The 23,540-nt window shown below is 41.0% G+C and overlaps 1 protein-coding gene across 2 annotated transcripts in view; it reads left to right on the forward strand.

Annotated features, from left to right (window-relative positions):
- LPXN (leupaxin) overlaps positions 1-23,540 on the forward strand; it is a 44,662-nt gene that overhangs the window by 18,449 nt on the left and 2,673 nt on the right. For both annotated transcript variants that reach the window (XM_064576382.1, XM_045893604.3), the window contains exons 6-9: positions 2,885-2,984; positions 6,041-6,208; positions 7,130-7,303; positions 7,395-7,476. In XM_064576382.1, coding sequence (XP_064432452.1) covers positions 2,885-2,984; positions 6,041-6,208; positions 7,130-7,303; positions 7,395-7,476 — 524 coding nt within the window. The remainder of the gene's footprint in view (positions 1-2,884; positions 2,985-6,040; positions 6,209-7,129; positions 7,304-7,394; positions 7,477-23,540) is intronic.

Genomic DNA, 23,540 nt, shown 5'->3' on the forward strand with positions numbered 1-23,540 from the left:
GCCCAGTGTGGGGCTTGAACTCATGACCCCAATATCAAGAGTCACATGCCCTGGGGCCCCTGGGCGGCTCTGTGGGTTAAGCTCTGGCTCTTGATTTCGCTTAGGTCATGATCTCAGGGTCATGATCGCAGGGCTCCAGGCTGAGCGTGGAGTCTGCTTAAGAGTCTCTCTCTCCCACTGCCCCTTCCTGCTCCCTGCTCCCCCCCGCCCCCTCCCCAGCTCATGTCCCCACACACATGTTCTTTCTTTAAAAAACAAAAAAAGAGTCACATGCTCTACCCACTGAGCCAGCCAGGCGCCCCCTCATTTTATTCTCATACCTAGTAACCATCCTGGTATTTTCTATACATTCTAATAATTATCCAGTCACTTATCTTACATTTTCCAGGTAAGTGATCATACCATCTATTTAAAAGAGAAAATAGGAATGAGAATGCTTTGCCTTTTTCTTTCCAATGTATAAACCTCTTATTTGTATTCTTAAATGCATTCAGTAATGCAGTCTGCAATAATATTGCAGACCAGCAATGATAGTAGGATCCTTGTCCTTCTCTTCCCTCTCTTTTTTAAAGATTTTATTTATTTTATTTTAGAGAGGTAGGGGAGGGGCAGAGGGAGAGGGAGAGAATCTTAAGCAGACTCACCGCTGAACACGGAGCTCTTCTCTTAATTAGAAATGTGTTTAGTATTTGCACATTAAACATGAGGTTCATTATAGATTTTATATTTTATCAGGTTATGAAACTTCTTTTCCTCGATCCTCAACAACAGGAATGGTGGTGGAATTTGTTTCCTACTGCTTTTCAACACCTATCAATATGTTTATAAAGCTTTTCTCTGTTCTTGGGTATAATGAATTATAGTAATCCTTTTTCTAATGTTGAACCACACTTGAAAGACTGGCATAACACTATCTAGCCAGGATGTTTTTAAAACTCATTTTTGCTGTTTTTATTGAACTTCCCTCCCTCCCCCCCATGCATGCATGCATACACACATACACACATACACTGTGCTCTTTTTGTCTGGTGTTAGTATTGAGTTTCTGTGATATTGCTAGAACTTATTTGGTGATTTTCCATATTTTTCTATGTACTGGAAATTTACACAATTCTCCCCAAAACCTCAGTTTCTGTTTGTTTTCTGTTTCAATAATTTACACTTTTAGTTCTTCTGTTTAATTATTTTAGGTTTTTTTTTTTTTTTTTTTTAGATTCTTGAGTTGAATGTTTTGTTTATTTGCTTCTAGTCTCTTATTTTTCAATATTGCACTTAAATCCATTTGTATTTTTTCCTGTTAATAGCATATTGGTGGGACGTCTGGGTGGCTCAATTGGTTAAGAGTCTGCCTTTGACTCAGGTCATGATCCCAGGGTCCTGGGATCGAGTCCCACATTGGGCTCCTTGCTTAGCGGGGAGTCTGCTTCTCTGTCTCCCTCTGACCCTCCCCCTGCTCATGCGCCCACACACACGCGTGCACACTCTCTCTGACAAATAAATAAATAAAATCTAAAAAAAATATATATTGGTTCAACTTTGAAGGGTGTGTGTGTGTGTATGTGCTTTCATTGCTATTTCTAAATAGGTTGAAAATTCAATTTATTTTTTTTCTTCACAAGAATTATTTGGAAGTGCTTTATTTTTTCTTAAGCGGGTAGATTTCTTATGATTAATTTGTATTAAAGCAATAGAAGAATATGGTCTGTATTTACTTCTTAGAATTTATTGAGCTTTTATTCTGTGCTCTCGTACACAGTTAATTTGCTAACAATTGTCTGGGATGCCTGGGTGGCTCAGTTGGTTAAGTATCTGCCTTTGGCTCAAGTCATGATCCCGGGGTTCTGGGATCGAGCCTCTCGTCGGGGCTCCCTGCTCAGTGGTGAGTTTGTTTCTCCCTCTGCTTGCCGCTCCCCCTGCTTGTGCTTTCTCTCTGTCTCTGACAAATAAAATCTTTAAAAAAAAATTTACTAACAATTGGGCAAGTATTTGAATAGACTCTGTATTCTGTTTCTTGGGTCCAAATCTTAATCATCATTTTATTCACAATTATATGGTTGTAAAATGAACATCATGTACATTGTCTAAACTCTCTCAGTGGTCTTTTTCTGTAAAGGGCCGACAGTAAATATTTTGACCTTGGACCACAAGGTCTCTGTTGGAACTATCCAACTCTGTAAGAAAGCAGCAGTATGTAAATGAATGGGCATGGCCAAATTTGACCTTAGTTTGCTGATGCTTGCTCTTTATTCTTAGTTTTTATCTTTCATCTGACAATGAGAGAAAGTGTAATACTTTATAATTTCAAAAATAATGCTTTGCAAATAAAAAATGTATATTGGGCCATTGTCTTCTTTTTTGTTGTTGTTAAAGATTTTATTTATTTATTTGACAGAGAGAGAGAGAGACCACTAGAGAGGGAACACAAGCAGGGGGGAGTGGGAGAGGGAGAAGCAGGCTCCCTGCAGGGAGCCCCATGCGGGGCTCGATCCCAGAACCCTGAGATAATGACCTGAGCCGAAGGCAGATGCTTAACTGACTGAGCCACCCAGGCATCCCTGGGCCATTGTCTTCTTAAAGGTCTTTTCAGAAGCTGCTTTGCACCTGGCCATTGGGGGACAATGGCCTGCCAGCTACCTGTCCAGTGCTTTTCTTCACTTGAGAACAATGGTCAGTTTTTGAGATGACCAGAACGGAGATATAGAGACAAAAGGCAAGGAGACCTTTTTCAGATTTTTAGTCACTACCTACTTTTAAATACTCTCTCTCTCTAGTTTTACTCACATCTAAGGGGTTAATAGTTAAAACTGCATTTTCTGGTATTTTATGTGTGGCTTAACGTTTATCTGAGTTTTGATGTGTTAGGATTTTTTTTTTCTCCCTGTAGTGAGGTCCAAGAGCCAAAGAAATCACCACATCCTCCTAAAACCTCAGCAGCTGCTCAGCTGGATGAGCTCATGGCCCACCTGTGTGAGATGCAGACCCAGGTGAGTGCAGTTCCTGAGTGTGTCTCCGTGTAGCTCAGCTCTGCCGTCCCCTTTCAGCACTCTTGGTTGTCATTCATTTTTCCCAGACTAAATTTAATTCAGCAGATGAACTCAACTTTCTATTATGTATTAACACAAAAGATAATACGATGCGGGCTCTGATCTCAAGGAATGTGGAATGTGCTTGGTAAGATGAAGCAGAAGCCCGTGTAACATTTGTAGATTAAAACACAGATGGTTTATCAAAATATGTGCAGCCAACATTAGGAATGTGGAGACTTTTATCAGAGGTGGGGATGGGATGTGGGACGGACTCCAAAGAATGGAAAGGGTTTGGACACAAAGAGATGAGAGAAGAGGCCCTTCCAGTTGGCATGAGCCCCAAGGGCATGGGCATCTACAGCTGGATGCAATGTGGTGGGACCGTGAGAGACCTACCTGAATGGGACAGAGGAGAGCAAACAGAGGCAGACCCAGGGAGATCAGAGTATGGCTTTGAAAGTAGGGAGGATGAGGAGTCTTGAGCCCCATACAGAGATAAAATCCGCCTCCTTGTTCTAGCCTCTAGAGCATGAGTGGTGAGCTCACGTGGCCTGGCAGGGGGTGGAAATCAGAGAAGTGGGCTTAATAATTTATTAAGGGAAATCATCTAGAATTCTTAAGGTGGAGAATTCAACCACTCTAAATTGGAGGATTTGATATGCACACATGAGTGGCTATGAAATAATTGCAAGGCAGTATATAAAAAGGTGTGTCGCTGGGGATGTCAGGAACCTGATCTTTGTGGCTCACCTTTGGACTCCCAATGCCTGCACAGTTCCTGACATATTAGAGGAACAAATGAATGACGTCAGGAACAAATTTTCTTCAGTGCCTACAGTAGAGCTGGGTATATTCCTCATTGTATTGTATATCTGAAAATACTGGGGAAAAAAATCTACATTAGGAGTTTTAATTGTGTTTCCTAATTGATTTAGTGTGTGTCATGGTTTATTTACATTTTTAAAATACCTGTTTATTTTTTGAATGAGCCATAATTCACACTGTGCAAAAATCAAAAGTGCAAAAGTTTGCAGTGAGCTATTTCCCTATCAGCCCTGTCCCCAGCCATCCAATTCTGTCCCTGTTTCTTTTTTTTTTTTTTTTTAAGATTTTATTTATTTGACAGAGAGACACACAGCGAGAGAGGGAACACAAGCAGGGGGAGTGGGAGAGGGAGAAGCAGACTTCCCATGGAGCAGGGAAGCCCGATGTAGGGCTCGATCTTAGGACCCTGGGATCATGACCTGAGCTGAAGGCAGAGGCTTAACGACTGAGCCACCCAGGCACCTCTCTTTCCCTGTTCCTTATATATTCACTCAGAAGTATTCTGGAATATGTAAGCAAACAGATGTGGATATGGATAGATATATGTGTGTATATATGTATATGTGTATATACATATAAAATTGTGTTTTTACCTACTTCATATTGATGACCCTTTTGGACTTTCCAGACGGTAACCTTTGGAACACTAATCTCTTCAACATTAAGTAACATTATATAATAGAGGAGGAAGGAAATCTGTCAGTTGATAAGTTTCTTGAAGGGAAATGAGCATTTTGGATTAGTGAGATAATGCAAGGTTATTCCTGGCAGTGAAAATAGGATACGTAGAGGCCTGAGGGCAGAGAGTAACAAATCACATTCAGGAGACTGCAGGGAGCCTGGCTGGCCTCAAACAATGGAGGCTTTTAGTGAGTAATGAAAGATGAGATTGGAAAGGTAAAGTGAGGGCGGCGGATGGGAGACTTTGAATGTCTGTCTAGTGCATGCAAATCTGATGCCGTGGAGGCCGTAGAGAGCACCTGTTTCCTGATCAGGAAGTATTAGGTCGATGGTAGTAGTAGCCCAGTCGGAAAGGAGTTGAGAGAGAGAGAATCAGGACATGACGTGATGAAGGACAAGCTGGGCATCGCATCTTTTTTGTAATTCGAGGCTTTTCCTTTGAATGAATTATAATGACTATTTTGGGGGGGTTGCTTAAATAAATCCAGTCCATCAGTTAGTCTTATCTGACAGTTTCTCATCACCTTCTCCCCTAACGCTGGACCAAGTCATTATTTCTGGTTTGAACTGTTAACAATAATCTCCTTCCAAACTAGTGTCTTTTATTCCACTCTTGCTTGCCTACACTTAACTCCTCACTCAGCTACCACAGGGATCTCGTGGATCAGATTCTTTCGCTCTCATGCTTAAACTCCTCCAGAGGCTCCATCACCCTTGGAATAAAACCTGAGTTTACCATGAGGGCCCCACATGATCTTTGCCTCTCTCTCCATTGTCTTCTCCTGCCACGCTTACTCTCACTCCCTCTGCTCCAACCCCCCCACCCTGACCTTTCTGACTTTCTCCTGACGTACCAAACTGTTCCCTTCCTCTGGGCCTCCCTTCCCTCTGGAATGCTTTTCCCACCGATTCAATATTTCTGAGCCCCTAAGAACATCATGGAATAATCTGTCCCACCCTCTGGCACGTCTATCTTGATACATAACTTATGTCTTATCTCTACCTGACATCACATCATACATTTATTTAATCCATTTATTGTCTATCACCCAGAGAAAGTAAACTCCATGAGGGCAGACTCCTCAGTCACCATGTACGTTGCTCTAAACCAAGAGCCTGGAGCTGTGACTGGCACAAACTAGGTACTCAATAAACATTGCAGAATAAATGGGTAAAAAGAAGATATGATTAATTGTTGACCTGTGGTCATTGTAGGAGTGAGGAAAGGTATCATCTTCATACACTCAATTTCCCATGGTCAGAAAAGATTTACAAATGGAGGAAGATTACTCATGTTTCACCCGGCCCGAGGAATTTAGGATAAAAGGGAGATGGAAGCATTTTTATTGGTGTTACAATGTTGGAGTCTTCCAGTGCCTTGGCCGGAGGTTAGGTACAGAAGAAAGCATCAGTCAGTAGGGGTGAGCTTGTGGAGTCATGTAGAAGATGCCAATGAGGGCAGATATTCATGAGCTGATTCTTTTTCATGGTTCTTTCCCTGGTGCCAGGTTGCAGTGAAAGCAGATGCCAGCAAGAAACACACAGCAAATAAGCAAGATCCCAAGGCCTCCCTGGACTCAATGCTGGGGGGTTTGGAGCAGGATCTGCAGGACCTTGGAGTTGCCACAGTGCCCAAGGGCCACTGTGCTTCCTGTCAGAAACCGATTGCAGGAAAGGTGCGGTGGGCCGAGGTGTTGGTCCTGCCGCCATGGATGGCTGCTTGTATGTCTGTCTCTGTCTCACCAAGGATTGCTCTGTCACCTATCCTAAGACATTTTCATAATAGTTAATAATCACTCATCCGTTACAGTGCTCCAGGCACTGAGCTGAGCGCTTTGCAAGTATTCTCTCTTTTAATGGTCCCATCAGCCCTTCAAGGGAGACTCTACTATTGTTCTTTTGTAAAGACGAGGGAACCAAGGGCTCCGGGATGTTAACTGACATGTCCAAGTCTAGAAAGAGGTAGAGGGAAGATTTGAACTGGGAAAGCCTGACTCCAGGTGTGACTCTTAACTGCCTTTCTGTACTTCTGGTCCTGGGAGGGACTTTCCCACTGCCCACTCCGTCCCAGTATTCCCAGTCAAGTTGATTGATGGTAACTTCCAGCTGACTCAGCTCTGAATCATGGCCACAGACTCCTCTTCTGCATCATCCTTCACCAAAACCACAATAATGGGCTCTGAGATCTGACTCAGCGTGGGGCAGGAGATGAGGTGTTCAGACCAGAGGAATAAAAACTCTCATTTGGCCTTTTCCTCTTCCAGGAATTCCTCCAGGCCAGACTGTAGTTATCCCTGTCTGTCACTACTGTGCTCGATTCTGATCCCCTCATCCTCCAGGGCAGTGTCATGGTAACGAACATTTACAGACTTTCATCAGCACGATTAGTCAGGAAACTGGGCACCCTTTTACTGTCCGTAAAACATGGACACCAGACCGCATAGGTGGGACCTGGGTCTAGGCCTCCGTGTTGTGTAACCCCGTGGGGGCGCTGTTTGCATGGAATACTGTGTGAAAAGTTCTGTCCAGAACTGTGTGACCTGTAGGCCCTCCAGCACCCAGCTGCCATCACCTGCCATGCTTTATTTCCTCCCCAGGTGGTCCATGCTCTAGGGCAAGCATGGCATCCGGAGCACTTTGTCTGCACTCACTGCAAGGAGGAGATTGGCTCCCACCCCTTCTTTGAGCGGAGTGGCTTGGCCTACTGCCCCAAGGACTACCACCATCTCTTTTCCCCACGCTGTGCTTACTGTGCTGCACCCATCCTGGATGTAAGTCGCCCCCCTTCCCCTGCCTCCGCACCGCGGCCCTGATTTATAGCTCTGGGGCTTTCTAACATGGCTCCGTGTGTTCTTTTTCCAGAAAGTGCTGACGGCAATGAACCAAACCTGGCACCCAGAGCACTTCTTCTGCTCTCACTGCGGAGAGGTGTTTGGTGCAGAAGGTACGCCTGGGTAGTTACAAGAAGACCAGCAGAGCTTTTCCTTGGTCTGCTGCAGTGGTCCTGGTAGTCCTGGCAGTCCTGGTAGTCCTGGTAGTCCTGGTAGTCCTGGTAGTCCTGGTAGTCCAAGTGCCCATTTCGGTACTAGATGCCATCCCTCCTTACCTTTCCCCAGGATTTACAAACTTTGTTTAAATTGGTCTCTTAAATCAAAGAAATGCGAATGCATAGTTTAAAAGCTGAAGTATGTTAACGGTAATAGTGAAAAGCATCAGTCCCTTGCTTTTCCTTTCTCTACCCCCAAATCCAGTTATCCTCTCCAAATTTTTTCAGCTTTTTCTTCTTTTACTTATTTGTGTATTTTAAGGAATATGCTTAAATTATTATAGGCTTACTTTTTTTTCCTTCTAATTTTAATCATTTGTATTAACTTTCTACCAGGGAAGATGAGGATTTACTCCCCCACCTTATCCCAACATACTTCCTCTCCTCCCATTCTCTCAGTATATAATCAGGTCATAATTGTAGGTCAGACCAGTGTTCAATGTGCACAGATTGACAACTATGAAAATATTGTTCATTGTTGAGCCTTGTAGCAGACCTATGGTTACAACAGAGCACAGAGTTTAGACTACATGGTTCAAATCTGGGCTGCGGTATTTATTAGCTATATGATATCATTCAAGTCATTTAACCCCTTCGTACCTTGCTTTCCTCATTGATGAAATGGGCCTAGTCATAATTCCTACCCTGTAATCTTACCTTACAGGGTAATTATGAGGATTTTAAGATACAATGGCTATATAGTGTTTAGAATGGTGCCTGGCACATGGAGACTCAGTAAAAATTAGTATTACTATCATGGTATCCTTCTCATATAAATTTTTTCCTGAAGTTAATATTTAAAAATTTTTTTTTAAATTTATTTATTTGAGAGAGACAATGAGATAGAGAGAGCATGAGAGGGGGGAGAGTCAGAGGGAGAAGCAGACTCCCTGCCGAGCAGGGAGCCCGATGCGGGACTCGATCCCGGGACTCCAGGATCATGACCTGAGCCGAAGGCAGTCGCTTAACCAACTGAGCCACCCAGGCGCCCCCTGAAGTTAATATTTAGATTTCTTTTTTCACTAACTTAATTTTCATTGTACCTAGCTGTAATTTATGTGACAGAACTGGGAGATCATTCTCAAAATGGCCAGCCGCATCTAGTAGTAGGTCAGTTCCACTTGTTTTGTCTTGGAGAAGTCTGTCCAGGAGACCTCCATCCTCCCACCCCAGCCTGAAATGGTTTCTCCTCAGGCCTGCTGTGAAGCATTTATTCTGGGCCATTCTCTTGGGAATTCCTTTTACTGCTTGACTGCTTTTTTCTTTGGATCCTCTGTTTCCTGGATCCCCTTTTAATACATGTTGCTACCTGTATTTTGGTGGAGCAGCTCCTAGGAAAGAATGAATAGGAGGTAAAATTTTTGAGACCTTGAAATATCTGAAAATTTTGTAATTCTGTTGTCTACCTTAAGTTGCCTGGGCATGGAATTCTAGGCAAAATTATTTTCCCCTATAATTCTGAAGACGTTGCTGCTGTCTTCCAACTTCTGTGGTTGAGGTTTTTAAGATTTTGTTCTTATTTGTGTGATCTGTTTTTCTCTCTTTGCAAGTTTTTTTTTCCTTCTTTTTTCTGAATTACCTTGATTTTTTTTTCTGACTTCTTTTTATGTTTGTTTGGAACAAGTATGACTCAGGCGTGGAATCAGAAAGCTTCTTTATTTTGTTTGTTTCCTGTCCTTTTTGAATTAACTCAGTGGGGAAACTATTCACCTCTTTCCTAAGTAAAAACTTGGGCAGTCCCATCCTCGTCTTTTCTGATGACTCTTAATAAAACAGTTATAAATAGAAAATCAATTTCAGACACAAAACACAAAACTAAGTCCTTGGGTAATTCCATCTGTGTAATAGCTAAGGCATCCAACTTATTTAAAGTGACCGCCACTTTAAAAATAAATAAACAAGTAAAAAATAAAGTGACCGTTACTCTCCCCTGGTCGGGCCTTTAAGCTGCTGGTGACCAGCGAAGGGCATTATGGCCCTTCATCCGTCCTTTCCTGCTTTTAGCGTCCACCACCCTCACCGCTGTTGCTAATCTTGATATCTGACCCCTTCACGGCTGAAATAGGAGGGGACGGTGATGAGCCTGGAGGGCAGGAAAGTCCTAACTTGCCTAGTGCCATCATAAATTTGCTTCATGCTCTCTGGACCTGGCAGATGTTTAACTAACTTTTTTTTTTTTTCTCCGATGCTTTTGTGGATTCAGTACAGGTCCAGCTTCAAACTCTTGATTACCCTTCACTTGTCTTAGCTAGCTGTTTTCTGCTTGGCCCATTTTAGGACCCATTCCACACAGATTAATTTTGCTGGGTTTTCATTGTTCCCTCCTGGTGATCTCTTAGAAATGATTACAGTGGTCCCAGATATCTTTTTCACACTTTCCTATATGGACTATGGGAAACTGGCACCTTTTTCTTATACTCAGTGAGATTGTAGTCAGTTAACAGCTGTGTCTCTCTACTCAGCCAGACTCATTCATGGCCTTTTTCCAGGAGTGAGTCAAATACCATTAACTATATCCCACTGATGGCTCGGGACATATATCCAGCTCTCTGAGTGGCTCTATCGAAGCCCCTCTCTTGACTTGAGGTTAGCTGGAACCATGCCATACCTCATCCCTCTTGGTTGTGCGATGGTGGTAGAGCACTCATAGCTTTCTCCAAAGAAATCCCTCTCTCAGTTTCCCTTCCTATCTCCCTGTTTTATATCCTCACAGTGCATGAGGGGTTCAAGAATCATGTGAACAGTCCATGGCTATCTACTTTGAGGGATGTCTTGAAGTTCAATTTGCAATTTGACATCCATTACGTCTCATGCCTTACACCTTGTTATACTGGTCTTGGCCAAATGCTGCTGATCTTTGGTTGCCCATTTCCTATTTTAGAATGAGACACAAAAATGTTAATTGGAAACTCTGTGGGTATAAGCAGAACTTGTCGACTGATGGACTCAACTGGGTGGTACTCAATGCTCTGGCCATTTTGCTGGGAGACTCCTGACTATTAGTATGTTAGGTCTTTTAGTGCCTGAGACTCTCTGGTTTGATATTTTCAGAATTAATCACTGCTCTTCAGACTTTCAGCCAACCCATTTCCAGCCTTGAAGACTATTTTGTACGTTCACTTTCTGAGCCCCTCTGATGTTCTGGAGAACCCCAGCTTGAGTTGTCTTAGCCCCTCTCCTCTGGAGAAATGCAGGCTTCAGTTCTCCTGTTTGCCAAGCTATTTACCACTGTTACACCTACTTAAAATTTTGGAAAATCTTATTGATATCTCGTCTATGGCATCTCCTCTCCTTTTCTCTTATTCCTGTGGGTGTTTCTATATTAAATAATTCTTTAACTATCGTGTTGGTGGTATTTCAAGAGGGAGTGAAAATAATCCCATGTATCCTGCCCTTCACCAGCACAGAGACTCACCTAAGTATCAGGCGTGTTATTATGTATATTCCTAAAATATTATTCATTTAATCCCCACCACAGTCTTATGAGGGTATTTTTATCCCACATTTTACCTAGTTATAGATGGAAACACTGAGCCTCAGGGAGGTAACATAATTTTCTTAAAGTTATACAGCCAGAAAGTCAAAGAGTAGGAACTGAAGCTCACGTCCCATTTCTGTAAGTTCTGTGTTGTTTCTATATCACCACAACTGCTCCCTGACAGAGACTCAATTCTTCTGCTGCTGGATCCCTTTACTTTCTTGGCACCACCGTGGTCCACTTTATTTGACAATAGACCCAGATACAGTAGCATTGACATAATCCACTAACAAAGTGCTTTGTAGTAATTTGCTTGTTCACTGAAGCTTATTCAGTGCTTTTCACAAATCATTAGATATTTCATTTCTAGATTGTCCTTTAGTTAAGCAGGATTTGTTTTATTGAGATTTAATCTAAATCATATTAAAGTGTGTCATGGTAAATTTATATTGTACTGGTAGCCATAGAAGTGTGAGAGTTAGTTGAGTAGAACAGTCAGCAAGTGAATACTGCCCACAGACGATTATGATGTGGAAGTTGCCTGAGAGCAGAGCAATAGAATACAGGCATATTTTAAGAAGAGACATAAGTTAGATACAAAAGAAAAGTATCCCATCCATAGGATGACCAGAAAGCACCACAAAGGTAGCTAATACTCATTGTTCTTGACCTCAGCCCCCTCTAAACAGACAAGTCTTTCATGACTTTACGTCCTCATCAGGCCACACTTAAAATATTTATTGAGACACCTGACAAAAGAAGGCCATTTGTTCATCAGAAGCTCCTCCTAGATTATGTTTTTGTTTTTGTCCTTTGCTTTCTGTAAGTGGGTCTCCTGCCATATGGTTGGTCCATTAGTTGGGTGGCATCCGGGCTCATCCCAAGTTCCATAGTCTCACATGGAGTTTCTATAATGAGAGCTTAACCACTGAGCCTTCTGGGAAATTAAAGTCATCTTCATTTTTGTTTCAGTTCAGAAAATTCCTCTTTAAGGCTCAAGTTTCTAAGCATTTCAGGCCTTAGCATCCTCCCGTAGGGACCAGGTCCTCAGTGCCTGTGTCTTTCTTTTGAAATTGTTCATTATCCGGGCCATGCAGGTGCTCCCTAATTTCCCCTGTGGCTAGGAGCCTCACCAGAGTATAAACACCTCTCTCTCTCTCTGTGGCACTTTTAATTGTTAGTGTTTCTTATCCGTTCTGCAGAGGTAATTGGCCCCAGAGAGAGCCTCCAGGAAAGTAACTGCTGAAACTTTCTCAGTTTATTGGATCACTAAATGCAGGGGCATCACAGCAAGTTTGGCTGATTGCTTTTGATTCCTCTCCTGAGACTCACCCTACTTGAAACAGAGGCTGTTCCTTCCCTGCTGTGTCATTCTGGAGATCAGCTACCCTGCAAATGCCTAGATGAGGGTCATTCCTAGGTCACTTGGCATGTCTTAACAATTTTCTCAAGTAACACCTACTTATAGGCAAGTTCAGTTTTATGTCACTTGCTTATACATGCAAATTCTTGGGCCCCACCCCAGACCTAGTGAATCAGAAACTCTGGGGGTGGGACCAAGCAATCTGCATATTGACAAGCTCTCCAGGTGCTGGATGCATGCTGAAGTGTGAGAAATACCTTGCCACATAAAAGCAAGGAGGATGGTTGTGGATGCGTTTGTTTTTCTTAAATGGAAGGCCTTCCTGCATTCAGTTATCACTTGATCAGACTCTAGACTCTAGACATTCTTTGATAAAGTGGAAAAAGTATAGTGAGTTCTGTGTCTAGGGGCTTTAGAAGAACACAGGACAGTTTATAAAATTATTAGTTTAGTTTCTTAGATCTGTAGGCCTCAGAAGTCTATTCAGTTGTCCGCTCTTCAAAGACAGCCTAGTTAAACAAAGCAAGGGATATCAAAAAGTGACCAGAGAGAACAGAAAAACTGTAGTTGCATGATTTGGGTCCCAACCCCTGGCTGCTCCCATTGCCTTTTTGGATCTGGCTGCTACTATCAAAATGGGTCCTAGAAGTAATGTTTCTTGGGTGGGCTGCTTTTCAATCCACTGGGCACACTTTGCTTACATGCTCTTTTAGTGGGGATACAGGTAGAGCTCTCATATTTACAAAGCTTTTGGGCTGTGATATTTGGGCTCAGCTGATGCTATCAGTCCCCACAGAGAGGTCACCACCAGGAGCATTTAAATTAGGGGCATGACGTTGAAGTTAGGCTTTGAAGTTAGGCCTAGATTTGAACATCAGGTGCCCTACTGACTAGTTTGTTATTTGTAATTTCTCTGAGCCTCCCTTTTTTCATTTGTAAGATGGGAGCATTGCTGTGAAGAATTTAATTTCAATTTAGTACCGCAGCTAGAGCCCTCAGTGGAACAGGTACAAAGCAAGTGCTGCATAAGTGGGATTGCTGATAGTCATCTTCATGTTACACAGGTTCTCCTGATAGATGCTAAGGAGAGTTCCTTACAGAGGAGTTCACCTGTTTACACATATTCTAGTTAGTCCTGGAGAGACTCTAAGCTACAACATACTTCTGGAGCCGATGGTCTCAGTTGTGCCAGTTGTAATATTGTTGACATGTCTGCTCGTTCAGTAAATATTTATTGAGAAACTACTATCGATGTATCAGGCACTGTTCTAGGTACTAGGGACACAGTGACAAAAGACAAAGTTCCCGCCCTCGTGGTGCATATATTCTAGTGAGAAAGACAGGTAATCATCAAAACTAGCCAACTAATTAACTAACTTACTCTATGCTTATAATTCGCTTATAACTTATTCTACATGTTAGGAGAGGGAATGATGGATAGGGTGCTGTTTGAGATAGGGTGGTTGGGTCTGTTGTTCTCTTAAGCAGATCCCTCAGTGATGTGAAGGGCCAAACCATCTGGGAATCTTGGAGAAGTGATTTTCAAAGCAGAGGGCACATATTACTTAAATAGGTGCTTGAAGATGAATTGATTTATTATATTTTTCTTTTTTTTGTTTTGTTTTTAGTAAACTTTATTTTTTAGAATAGTTTTAGACTGATAAAAAATTTAAGAAGATTGTACAGAGAATTCTCCCATGCCCTCTTACCCAGTTTCCCCTAACAGATTAACATTAGTATGGTACATTTGTCACAATTAATGAACCAGTATTAATATATTATTATTAACTAAAGTCCATGCTTCATTTAGATTTCCATAGTTTTTACCTGATTTTTTTTTTTTTTCTGTTCTGGGATCCCGTCCAGAATGATGCATTATATTCAGTTGTCGTGTCTCCTTAGGCTCCTCTTGGCTGTACCAGCTTCTCAGAACTTCTCTTGTTTTTGATGAGTTTCTTCTCAGTTTTTTTTTTTTAAATTCTTTTTTATGGGTTTTATTTTTTTTATATTTAATTTTTATTGTTATGTTAATCACCATACATTACACCATTAGTTTTCGATGTAGTGTTCCATGATTCATTGTTTGTGCATAACACCCAGTGCTCAATGCAGAATGTGCCCTCCTTAATACCCATCACCAGGCTAACCCAACCTCCCACCCCCCTCCCCTCTAGAACCCTCAGTTTGTTTCTCAGAGTCCATTGTCTCTCATGGTTCGTCTCCCCACTCCGATTTCCCCCCCTTCATTCTTCCTCTCCTGCTATCTTCTTCTTTTTTTTTTTCTTAACATATATTGCATTATTTGTTTCAGAGGTATTTTTCCTTTTAAAATGTAAAGACGATAAAAAAAAAAAAAAACCTTGCAGAAATCTTCACTTACAACCTATTACCCTTGTTAACCTAATGCAACATAAAAAAATTTCCCTAATAATATTTTTCTACATTTGTTAATATTTATGCATACCTTAGTTAGGTGTACCTAAAAGTCCTTTTTATCCTTAAGCATTTCCTCATGTGGCTTCATAATTTTATAATAATAATTTTAATAGTATCAATTATTCCTTTAGGGCTTCATGTAAACAAATTATAAAAAATATGTGCTTAAAGATGTTCATTGAAGAGGGCGCCTGGGTGGCTCAGTCGTTAAGCGTCTGCCTTCGGCTCAGGTCGTGATCCCAGGGTCCTGGGATCGAGCCCCGCATCGGGCTCCCTGCTCAGCAGGAAGCCTGCTTCTCTCTCTCTCGCTCCCCCTGCTTGTGTTCCCTCTCTTTAAAGATAAAAATCTTTAAAAAAAAAAGATGTTCATTGAAGCTTTATTTATAGTTCCAAATATTGTAAACAAATGTGTTCATAATAGTATATTTAGATTACCTCTTGTGTGTTAGTGAATATCTTTAAACGTAACATTTTCTTTCAGTTATTTGTATAGATTAATTCCTGGGAGAAAGATATCTATATACTTATTTAAATTCTTGATACACATTACCAAATGATTTTCCAAAAGAATACTAACATTTAACTTTATCAACGGGAATATATAAATCGTGAATCACTCCATGTATTTTCCAGTATTAGGTAGACTTATTTAACACTGTTTTTACTACTTAGCTGAAATTAGAAATTAAACTTACTAATTAGCAAAAATTAGAACTTTAGTTTTTTCTTTTCAGTTTCGTTTACTCACGTTGAACATATTACTACTAAAAGTATTTCGTCTTATGTTATTCGTCTCTTTATGAGGATGACTTATTTTATTTATTTTAAAAGATTTTATTTATTTATTTGTGAGAGAGAGTGAGCTAGAGAGAGCACAAGCCAGGGGGAGAGGCAGAGGGATAAGCAGACTCCCTGCTGACAGGGAGCCTGATGTGGGGTCTCGATCCCAGGACCCTGGAATCATGACCTGATCTGAAGGCAGACGCCTAACCAACTGAGCCATCTGGGCCCCTCAGGACAACTTATTTTAAAGGGTTTAAAAAAGTCATCATCTTGGGTTTCTCATCCTTCTTTATCCGGGCATAGGAGTAAGACTCAAGCCAGGGGTTTTCTAACATGAGCCCAGCTGTGAAAATATCCAGTATTAAAGTATTTAAGAGAAAGCCCTTACACATTAACAAACTGATTAATTTTTTTTTATTGTGGAAATTGCTTCCTGCCTGGCTTCACCAAGTATGTGTGTTTTACCAAACTAATTTCCTCTAACCTCCACCCACCTTTCTACCCCTTTTTCTTGCTGGAATATTTAAAAACAAATAATAGAAATCTTATGTCGCCATTAAAAACTTCAATCTGCATCATCTTTAACTGATTATCCGGACTTTTTTTTTTTAACATAACTACCTTCACAACTAATGAATTTATTAATTCCTCATTATCATATAAAACCCACGTCTAAACTTCTGAAATTTCTAAAACACATCATTTACTTGGTTTGTTTGAATCTGTTGGGGCCAGGCAAAGCGTATGCCTTGCATTTGACTGTTCTGTCTCTCAAAATTTAAAAATCCTGTAAGGATCCTCTCTTCCCCATTTTTTAAATACCATTAATTTGTTAAGAAACTGGAACCTGTGTCCTGTAAAATGTTCCATATTCTTGATTTGACTGGCTGCTTCCTCCTGATATTGTTTAACTTATTTGCTTTATCAGCCCACACCCTATTTTTCTGAGATATAATTGGCAAATATTTTCTTCGGTTTGTCCCTTGTCTGGGCTTTGCTTATGGTGCTTTTGGTCGTGCACAAGTCATTCATATATATTTCTTTCCATTTTATTTATTTATTTATTTATTTAATTTATTTATTAAATTTTATTTTATTATGTTATGTTAATCACCATACATTCCATCATTAGTTTTTGATGTAGTGTTCCATGATTCATTGCTTGCATATAACACCCAGTGCTCAATGCAGAATGTGCCCTCCTTAATACCCATCACCAGGCTAACCCATCCCCCCACCCCCCTCCCCTCTAGAACCCTCAGTTGGTTTCTGAGTCCATAGTCTCTCATGGTTCGTCCCCCCCTCCGATTTCCCCCCCTTCATTCTTCCCCTCCTGCTATCTTCTTCTTCTTTTTTTTTTTTTTTAACATAAAATGTATTGTTTCAGAAGTACAGGTCTGTGATTCAACAGTCCTACACAATTCACAGCGCTCACCATAGCACATACCCTCCCCAATTTCTATCACCCAGCCACCCCATCCCTCCCACCCCCCACCACTCCAGCAACCCTCAGTTTGTTTCCTGAGATTAAGAATTCCTCATATCAGTGGGATCATATGATACATGTCTTTCTCTGATTGACTTATTTCGCTAAGCATAATACCCTCTCGTTCCATCCACATCGTTGCAAATGGCAAGATTTCGTTCTTTTTTGATGGCTGCATAATATTCCATTGTGTGTGTGTGTGTGTGTGTGTGTGTGTATATATATATATATATATAAACCACATCTTCTTTATCCATTCATCTGTCGATGGACATCTTGGCTCTTTCCACAGTTTGGCTATTGTGGACATTGCTGCTATAAACATTGGGGTACATGTACCCCTTTGGATCACTACATTTTTATCTTTGGGGTAAATACCCAGAAGTGCAATTGCTGGGTCATATGGTAGCTCTGTTTTCAACTTTTTGAGGAACCTCCATACTGTTTTCCAGAGTGGCTGCACCAGCTTGCCTTCCCACCAACAGTGTAGGAGGGTTCCCCTTTCTCCGCATCCTCACCAACATCTGTCGTTTCCTGACTTGTTAATTTTAGCCATTCTGACTGGTGTGAGGTGGTATCTCATTGAGGTTTTGATTTGGATTTCCCTGATGCTGAGCGATGTTGAGCACTTTTTCATGTGTCTGTTGGCCATTTGGATGTCTTCTTTGCAAAAATGTCTGTTCATGTCTTCTGCCCATTTCTTGATTGGATCATTTGTTCCTGGGGTGTTGAGTTTGATAAGTTCTTTATAGATTTTGGATACTAGCCCTTCATCTGATATGTCATTTGCAAATATCTTCTCCCATTCTGTGGGTTGTCTTTTGGTTTTGTTGACTGTTTCTTTTGCTGTGCAAAAGCTTTTTATCTTGATGAAGTCCCAATAGTTCATTTTTTGCCCTTGCTTTCCTTGCCTTTGGCGATGTTTCTAGGAAGAAGTTGCTGCGGCTGAGGTCGAAGAGGTTGCTGCCTGTGTTCTCCTCTAGGATTTTGATGGACTCTTGTCTCACATTTAGGTCTTTCAACCATTTTGAGTCTATTTTTGTGTGTGATGTAAGGCAATGGTCCAGTTTCATTCTTCTGCATGTGGCTGTCCAATTTTCCCAACGCCATTTGTTGAAGAGACTGTCTTTTTTCCATTGGACATTCTTTCCTGCTTTGTCGAAGATGAGTTGACCATAGAGTTGAGGGTCCATTTCTGGGCTCTCTATTCTGTTCCATTGATCTATGTGTCTGTTTTTGTGCCAGTACCATGCTGTCTTGATGATGACATCTTTGTAATAGAGCTTGAAGTCCGGAATTGTGATGCCGCCAGCTTTGCTTTTCTTTTTCAACATTTCCCTGGCTATTCGGGGTCTTTTCTGGTTCCATACAACTTTTAGGATTATTTGTTCCATTTCTTCGAAAAAAAATGATGGTATTTTGATAGGGATTTCATTAAATGTGTAGATTGCTCTAGGTAGCATTGACATCTTCACAATATTTGGTCTTCCAGTCCATGAGCATGGAACATTTTTCCATTTCTTTGTGTCTTCCTCAACTTCTTTCATGAGTATTTTATAGTTTTCTGAGTACAGATCCTTTGCCTCTTTGATTAGATTTATTCCTAGGTATCTTATGGTTTTGGGTGCAATTGTAAATGGGATCGACTCCTTAATTTCTCTTTCTTCTGTCTTGTTGTTAGTGTATAGGAATGCCACTGATTTCTGTGCATTGATTTTATATCCTGCCACTTTACTGAATTCCTGTATGAGTTCTAGCAGTTTTGGGGTAGAGTCTTTTGGGTTTTCCACATAAAGTATCATATCATCTGCAAAGAGTGAGAGTTTGACTTCTTCTTTGCCGATTTGGATGCCTTTGATTTCTTTTTGTTGTCTGATTGCTGTGGCTAGGACTTCTAATACAATGCTGAATAGCAGTGGTGATAGTGGACATCCCTGCCGTGTTCCTGACCTTAGGGGGGAAGCTCTCAGTTTTTCCCCATTGAGAATGATATTTGCTGTGGCTTTTTCATAGATGGCTTTTATGATATTGAGGTATGTACCCTCTATCCCTATACTCTGAAGAGATTTGATCAAGAATGGATGCTGTACTTTGTCAAATGCTTTTTCTGCATCTATTGAGAGGATCATATGATTCTTGTTCTTTCTTTTATTAATGTATTGTATCACATTGATTGATTTGCGGATGTTGAACCAACCTTGCAGCCCAGGGATAAATTCCACTTGGTCATGGTGAATAATCCTTTTAATGTACTCTTGTATCCTATTGGCTAGTATTTTGGTGAGAATTTTTGCATCCATGTTCATCGGGGATATTGGTCTGTAATTCTCCTTTTTGATGGGGTCTTTGTCTGATTTTGGGATCAAGGTAATGGTGGCCTCATAAAATGAGTTCGGAAGTTTTCCTTCCATTTCTATTTTTTGGAACAGTTTCAGAAGAATAGGTATTAATTCTTCTTGAAATGTTTGATAGAATTCCCCTCGGAAACCTGGACTCTTGTTTGTTGGGAGATTTTTGATCACTGCTTCAATTTCCTTAATGGTTATAGGTCTGTTCAGGTTTTCTGTTTCTTCCTGGTTCAGTTTTGGTAGTTTATACATCTCTAGGAATGCATCCATTTCTTCCAGATTGTCTAATTTGCTGGCATATAGTTGCTCATAATATGTTCTTGTAATTGTTTGTATTTCTTTGGTGTTGGTTGTGATCTCTCCTCTTTCATTCATGATTTTATTTATTTGGGTCATTTCTCTTTTATTTTTGATAAGTCTGGCCAGGGGTTTATCAATCTTATTAATCCTTTCCAAGAACCAGCTCCTAGTTTCGTTGATCTGTTCTACTGTTCTTTTGGTTTCTATTTCATTGATTTCTGCTCTGATCGTTATTATTTCTCTTCTCCTGCTGGGTTTGGGCTTTATTTGCTGTTCTTTCTTCAGCTCCTTTAGGTGTAGGGTTAGGTTGTGTATTTGAGATCTTTCTTGTTTCTTGAGAAAGGCTTGTATTGCTATGTACTTTCCTCTTAGGACTGCCTTTGCTGCATCCCAAAGATTTTGAACAGTTGTGTTTTCATTTTCATTTGTTTCCATGAATTGTTTTAATTCTTCTTTAATTTCCTGGTTGACCCATTCATTCTTTAGTAGGATGCTCTTTAGTCTCCATGTATTTGAGTTCTTTCCAACTTTCCTCTTGTGACTGAGTTCTAGTTTCAAAGCATTGTGGTCTGAAAATATGCAGGGAATGATCCCAATCTTTTGGTACCAGTTGAGACCTGATTTGTGACCTAGGATGTGATCTCTTATGGAGAGTGCTCCATGGGCACTAGAGAAGAATGTGTATTCTGTTGCTTTGGGATGGAATGTTCTAAATATATCTGTGAAGTCCATTTGGTCCAGTGTGTCATTTAAAGTCTTTATTTCTTTGTTGATCTTTTCTTAGATGATCTGTTCATTTCAATGAGGGGGATGTTAAAGTCCCCTACTATTATTGTATTGTCGATGTGTTTCTTTGCTTTTGTTATTAATTGGCTTATATAAGTGGCTGCTCCCATGTTAGGGGCATAGATATTTGCAATTGTTAGATCTTCTTGTTGGATAGATCCTTTAAGTAGGATATAGTGTCCTTCCTCATCTCTTATTATAGTCTTTGATTTAAATTCTAATTTCTCTGATATAAGGATTGCCACCCCAGCTTTCTTTTGATGTCCATTAGCATGGTAAATTGTTTTCCACCCCCTCGCTTTCAATCTGGAGGTGTCTTTGGGTCTAAAATGAGTCTCTTGCAGACAGCATATCGATGGGTCTTGTTTTTTTTATCCAGTCTGATAGACTGTGTCTTTTGATTGGGGCAGTTAGCCCATTTACATTCAGGGTAACTATGGAAAGATACGAATTTAGTGCCATTGTATTGCCTGTAAGGTGACTGTTACTTTATATTATCTGTGTTCCTTTCTGGTCTATGTTACTTCTAGGTTCTCTCTTTGCTTAGAGGACCCCTTTCAATATTTCTTGTAGGGCTGGTTTCGTGTTTGCAATTTCCTTTAGTTTTTGTTTGTCCTGGAAGCTTTTTATCTCTCCTTCTATTTTCAATGACAGCCTAGCTGGATATAGTATTCTTGGCTGCAGATTTTTCTCATTTAGTGCTCTGAAGCTATCATGCCAGTCCTTTCTGGCCTGCCAGGTCTCTGTGGATAGGTCTGTTGCCAATCTAATGTTTCTACCATTGTAGGTTACAGACGTCTTGTCCCGAGCTGCTTTCAGGATTTTCTCTTTGTCTCTGAGACTCAAAAGTTTTACTGTTAGATGTCAGGGTGTTGACCTATTTTTATTGATTTTGAGGGGGGATTCTCTGTGCCTCCTGGATTTTGATGCCTGTTTCCTTCCCCTAATTAGGGAAGTTCTCTGCTATAATTTGCTCCAATATACCTTCTGCCCCTCTCTCTCTTTCTTCTTCTTCTGGGATCCCAATAATTCTAATATTGTTTTGTCTTATGGTATCACTTAAGTTTCTCGAATTCTGCCTTCATGATCTAGTAGTTGTTTATCTCTCTTTTTCTCAGCTTCTTTATTCTCCATCATTTGGTCTTCTGTATCACTAATTATTTCTTCTGCCTCATTTATCCTAGCAATTAGAGCCTCCATTTTTGATTGCACCTCATTAATAGCCTTTTTGATTTCGACTTGGTTAGATTTTAGTTCTTTCATTTCTCCAGAAAGGGTTTATCTAGTATCTTCCATGCTTTTTTTCAAGCCCAGCTAGTATCTTTATAATCATCATTCTGAACTCTAGTTCCGACATCTTCCTAATGTCCATATTGATTAGGTCCCTGGCAGTCGGTACTCCCTCTTGTTCTTTTTTTTGAGGTGATTTTTTCCATCTTGTCATTTTGTCCAGAGAATAGATGAGTGAGAGAACAAAATGCTAACAGGGTAACAACAACCCCAGAAAAATATACACTAAACAAATCAGAAGAGACCTGAAACCAGGGGAAAAGAAAGGGAAAGAAAGAAAAAAGAAAAGAAAGAAAAAGAAAGTGATAAAAAAAGAAAAGAATATGGTCAAATATGATCAGGCTGGTGAATAGGTCAGTGCCACACACTAGATTTTGGGTGTATTTTCGTCTGTTAGAAGAAACTGCCACCCAAAATTTTAAAGAAATAAAAACTTATATATGTACAAAAATAAGGGTAGATACGATGAAGGGATGGAATATGACTGTAAAGATAAAAATTATAAAAGATTTTATAAAAGGAATTGGTAAGATAAGAAGTTGGTTGAAAAAAGAAGGAAGAGAAATTAAAAAAAAAGGGAGAGAATGTGATCAGGCAGACTAGAACAGAGCCATACACTAGAGATTTAGGGTATATTTTGGTCTGTTAGAAGAAACTATCCCAAAATTTTAAAGAGAGAACAACATATATATACACCAAAAATAAGGTTGACTACTATGAAGGGATAGTATATGACTCTAAAAATGAAAAATAAAAAAGATTTTTAAAAAAGGGATTAATAAGATGTTGGTTGAAAAAGGGAAAAAGAAAATTCAAAAAAATATATAGAAAAAGGGAAAAAAATTAACTTTGAAAGACTAAAGAATCATGGGGGAAAAGCCATGAATTCTATGTGCAGTATTCCCCTACCGCTGGAGTTCTGCCGTTCTCATTGATCAGTAAACTTGGTCTTGGCTGGCTGTTCTCACTGATCTTCTGGGGGAGGGGCCTGTTGCCGTGGTTCCCAAATGTCTTTGCCGGAGGCGGAATTGCCCTGCCCTTGCCCGGTCTGGGCTAAGTAATCTGTTTGGGTTTGCTCTCGGGAGCTTTTGTTCCCTGCAAGCTTTCAGTTTGGCTTTGGAGGACGAGAGTGAAAATGGCGGCCTCCCAATCTCTGCCTCCAAGGAGCCGAGAACTCAGGGCCCCGCTCCTCAGTGAGCCCCCAGAGAAAAGCCATCAGTCACTCCCATCTCCCTGGTCTCTGGCCGCACTCCGCGCTCACCTGGCCTGTGACCGAGCGTTTCTATCTCTGGCCCCTGACCCCGTGTGGAGTCTCCAAACCCAGCAGATCCCTGCAGTGCACTCCCGTGCTGCTCCTCCCGGGGGAGGAAGGGGAGTCTCCCTGGATCTGCCACTTGTTGGGTCCCTGCTGGAGGAGCAGTGGCCCAACTGTGCCCCGGACCACGATTTATGGCAACCCTGAGCTGAGAGCCCGCTCCTCTGCTCCATCTCTGCAGCCGGCTTCCCCGCTCTGATACCTGGGAGCTCTGCCGCACTCAGGCACCCCCCGTCTTTCTCTGACCCCAAGGGTCCTGAGACCACACTGTCCCACAAGGGTTCCACCCCCCGCTTAGCCACCGGAGTGACGTCCCTCAGCGGAGCCAACTTCTAAAAGTTCCGATTTTGTGCTCCGCGGCTCTATCACTTACCAGA

Source organism: Mirounga angustirostris, unplaced genomic scaffold, assembly GCF_029215605.1.
Source record: "Mirounga angustirostris isolate CCGP_5_RB_7025 unplaced genomic scaffold, mMirAng1.0.hap1 SCAF_13, whole genome shotgun sequence".
Lineage (NCBI taxonomy): Eukaryota > Metazoa > Chordata > Mammalia > Carnivora > Phocidae > Mirounga > Mirounga angustirostris.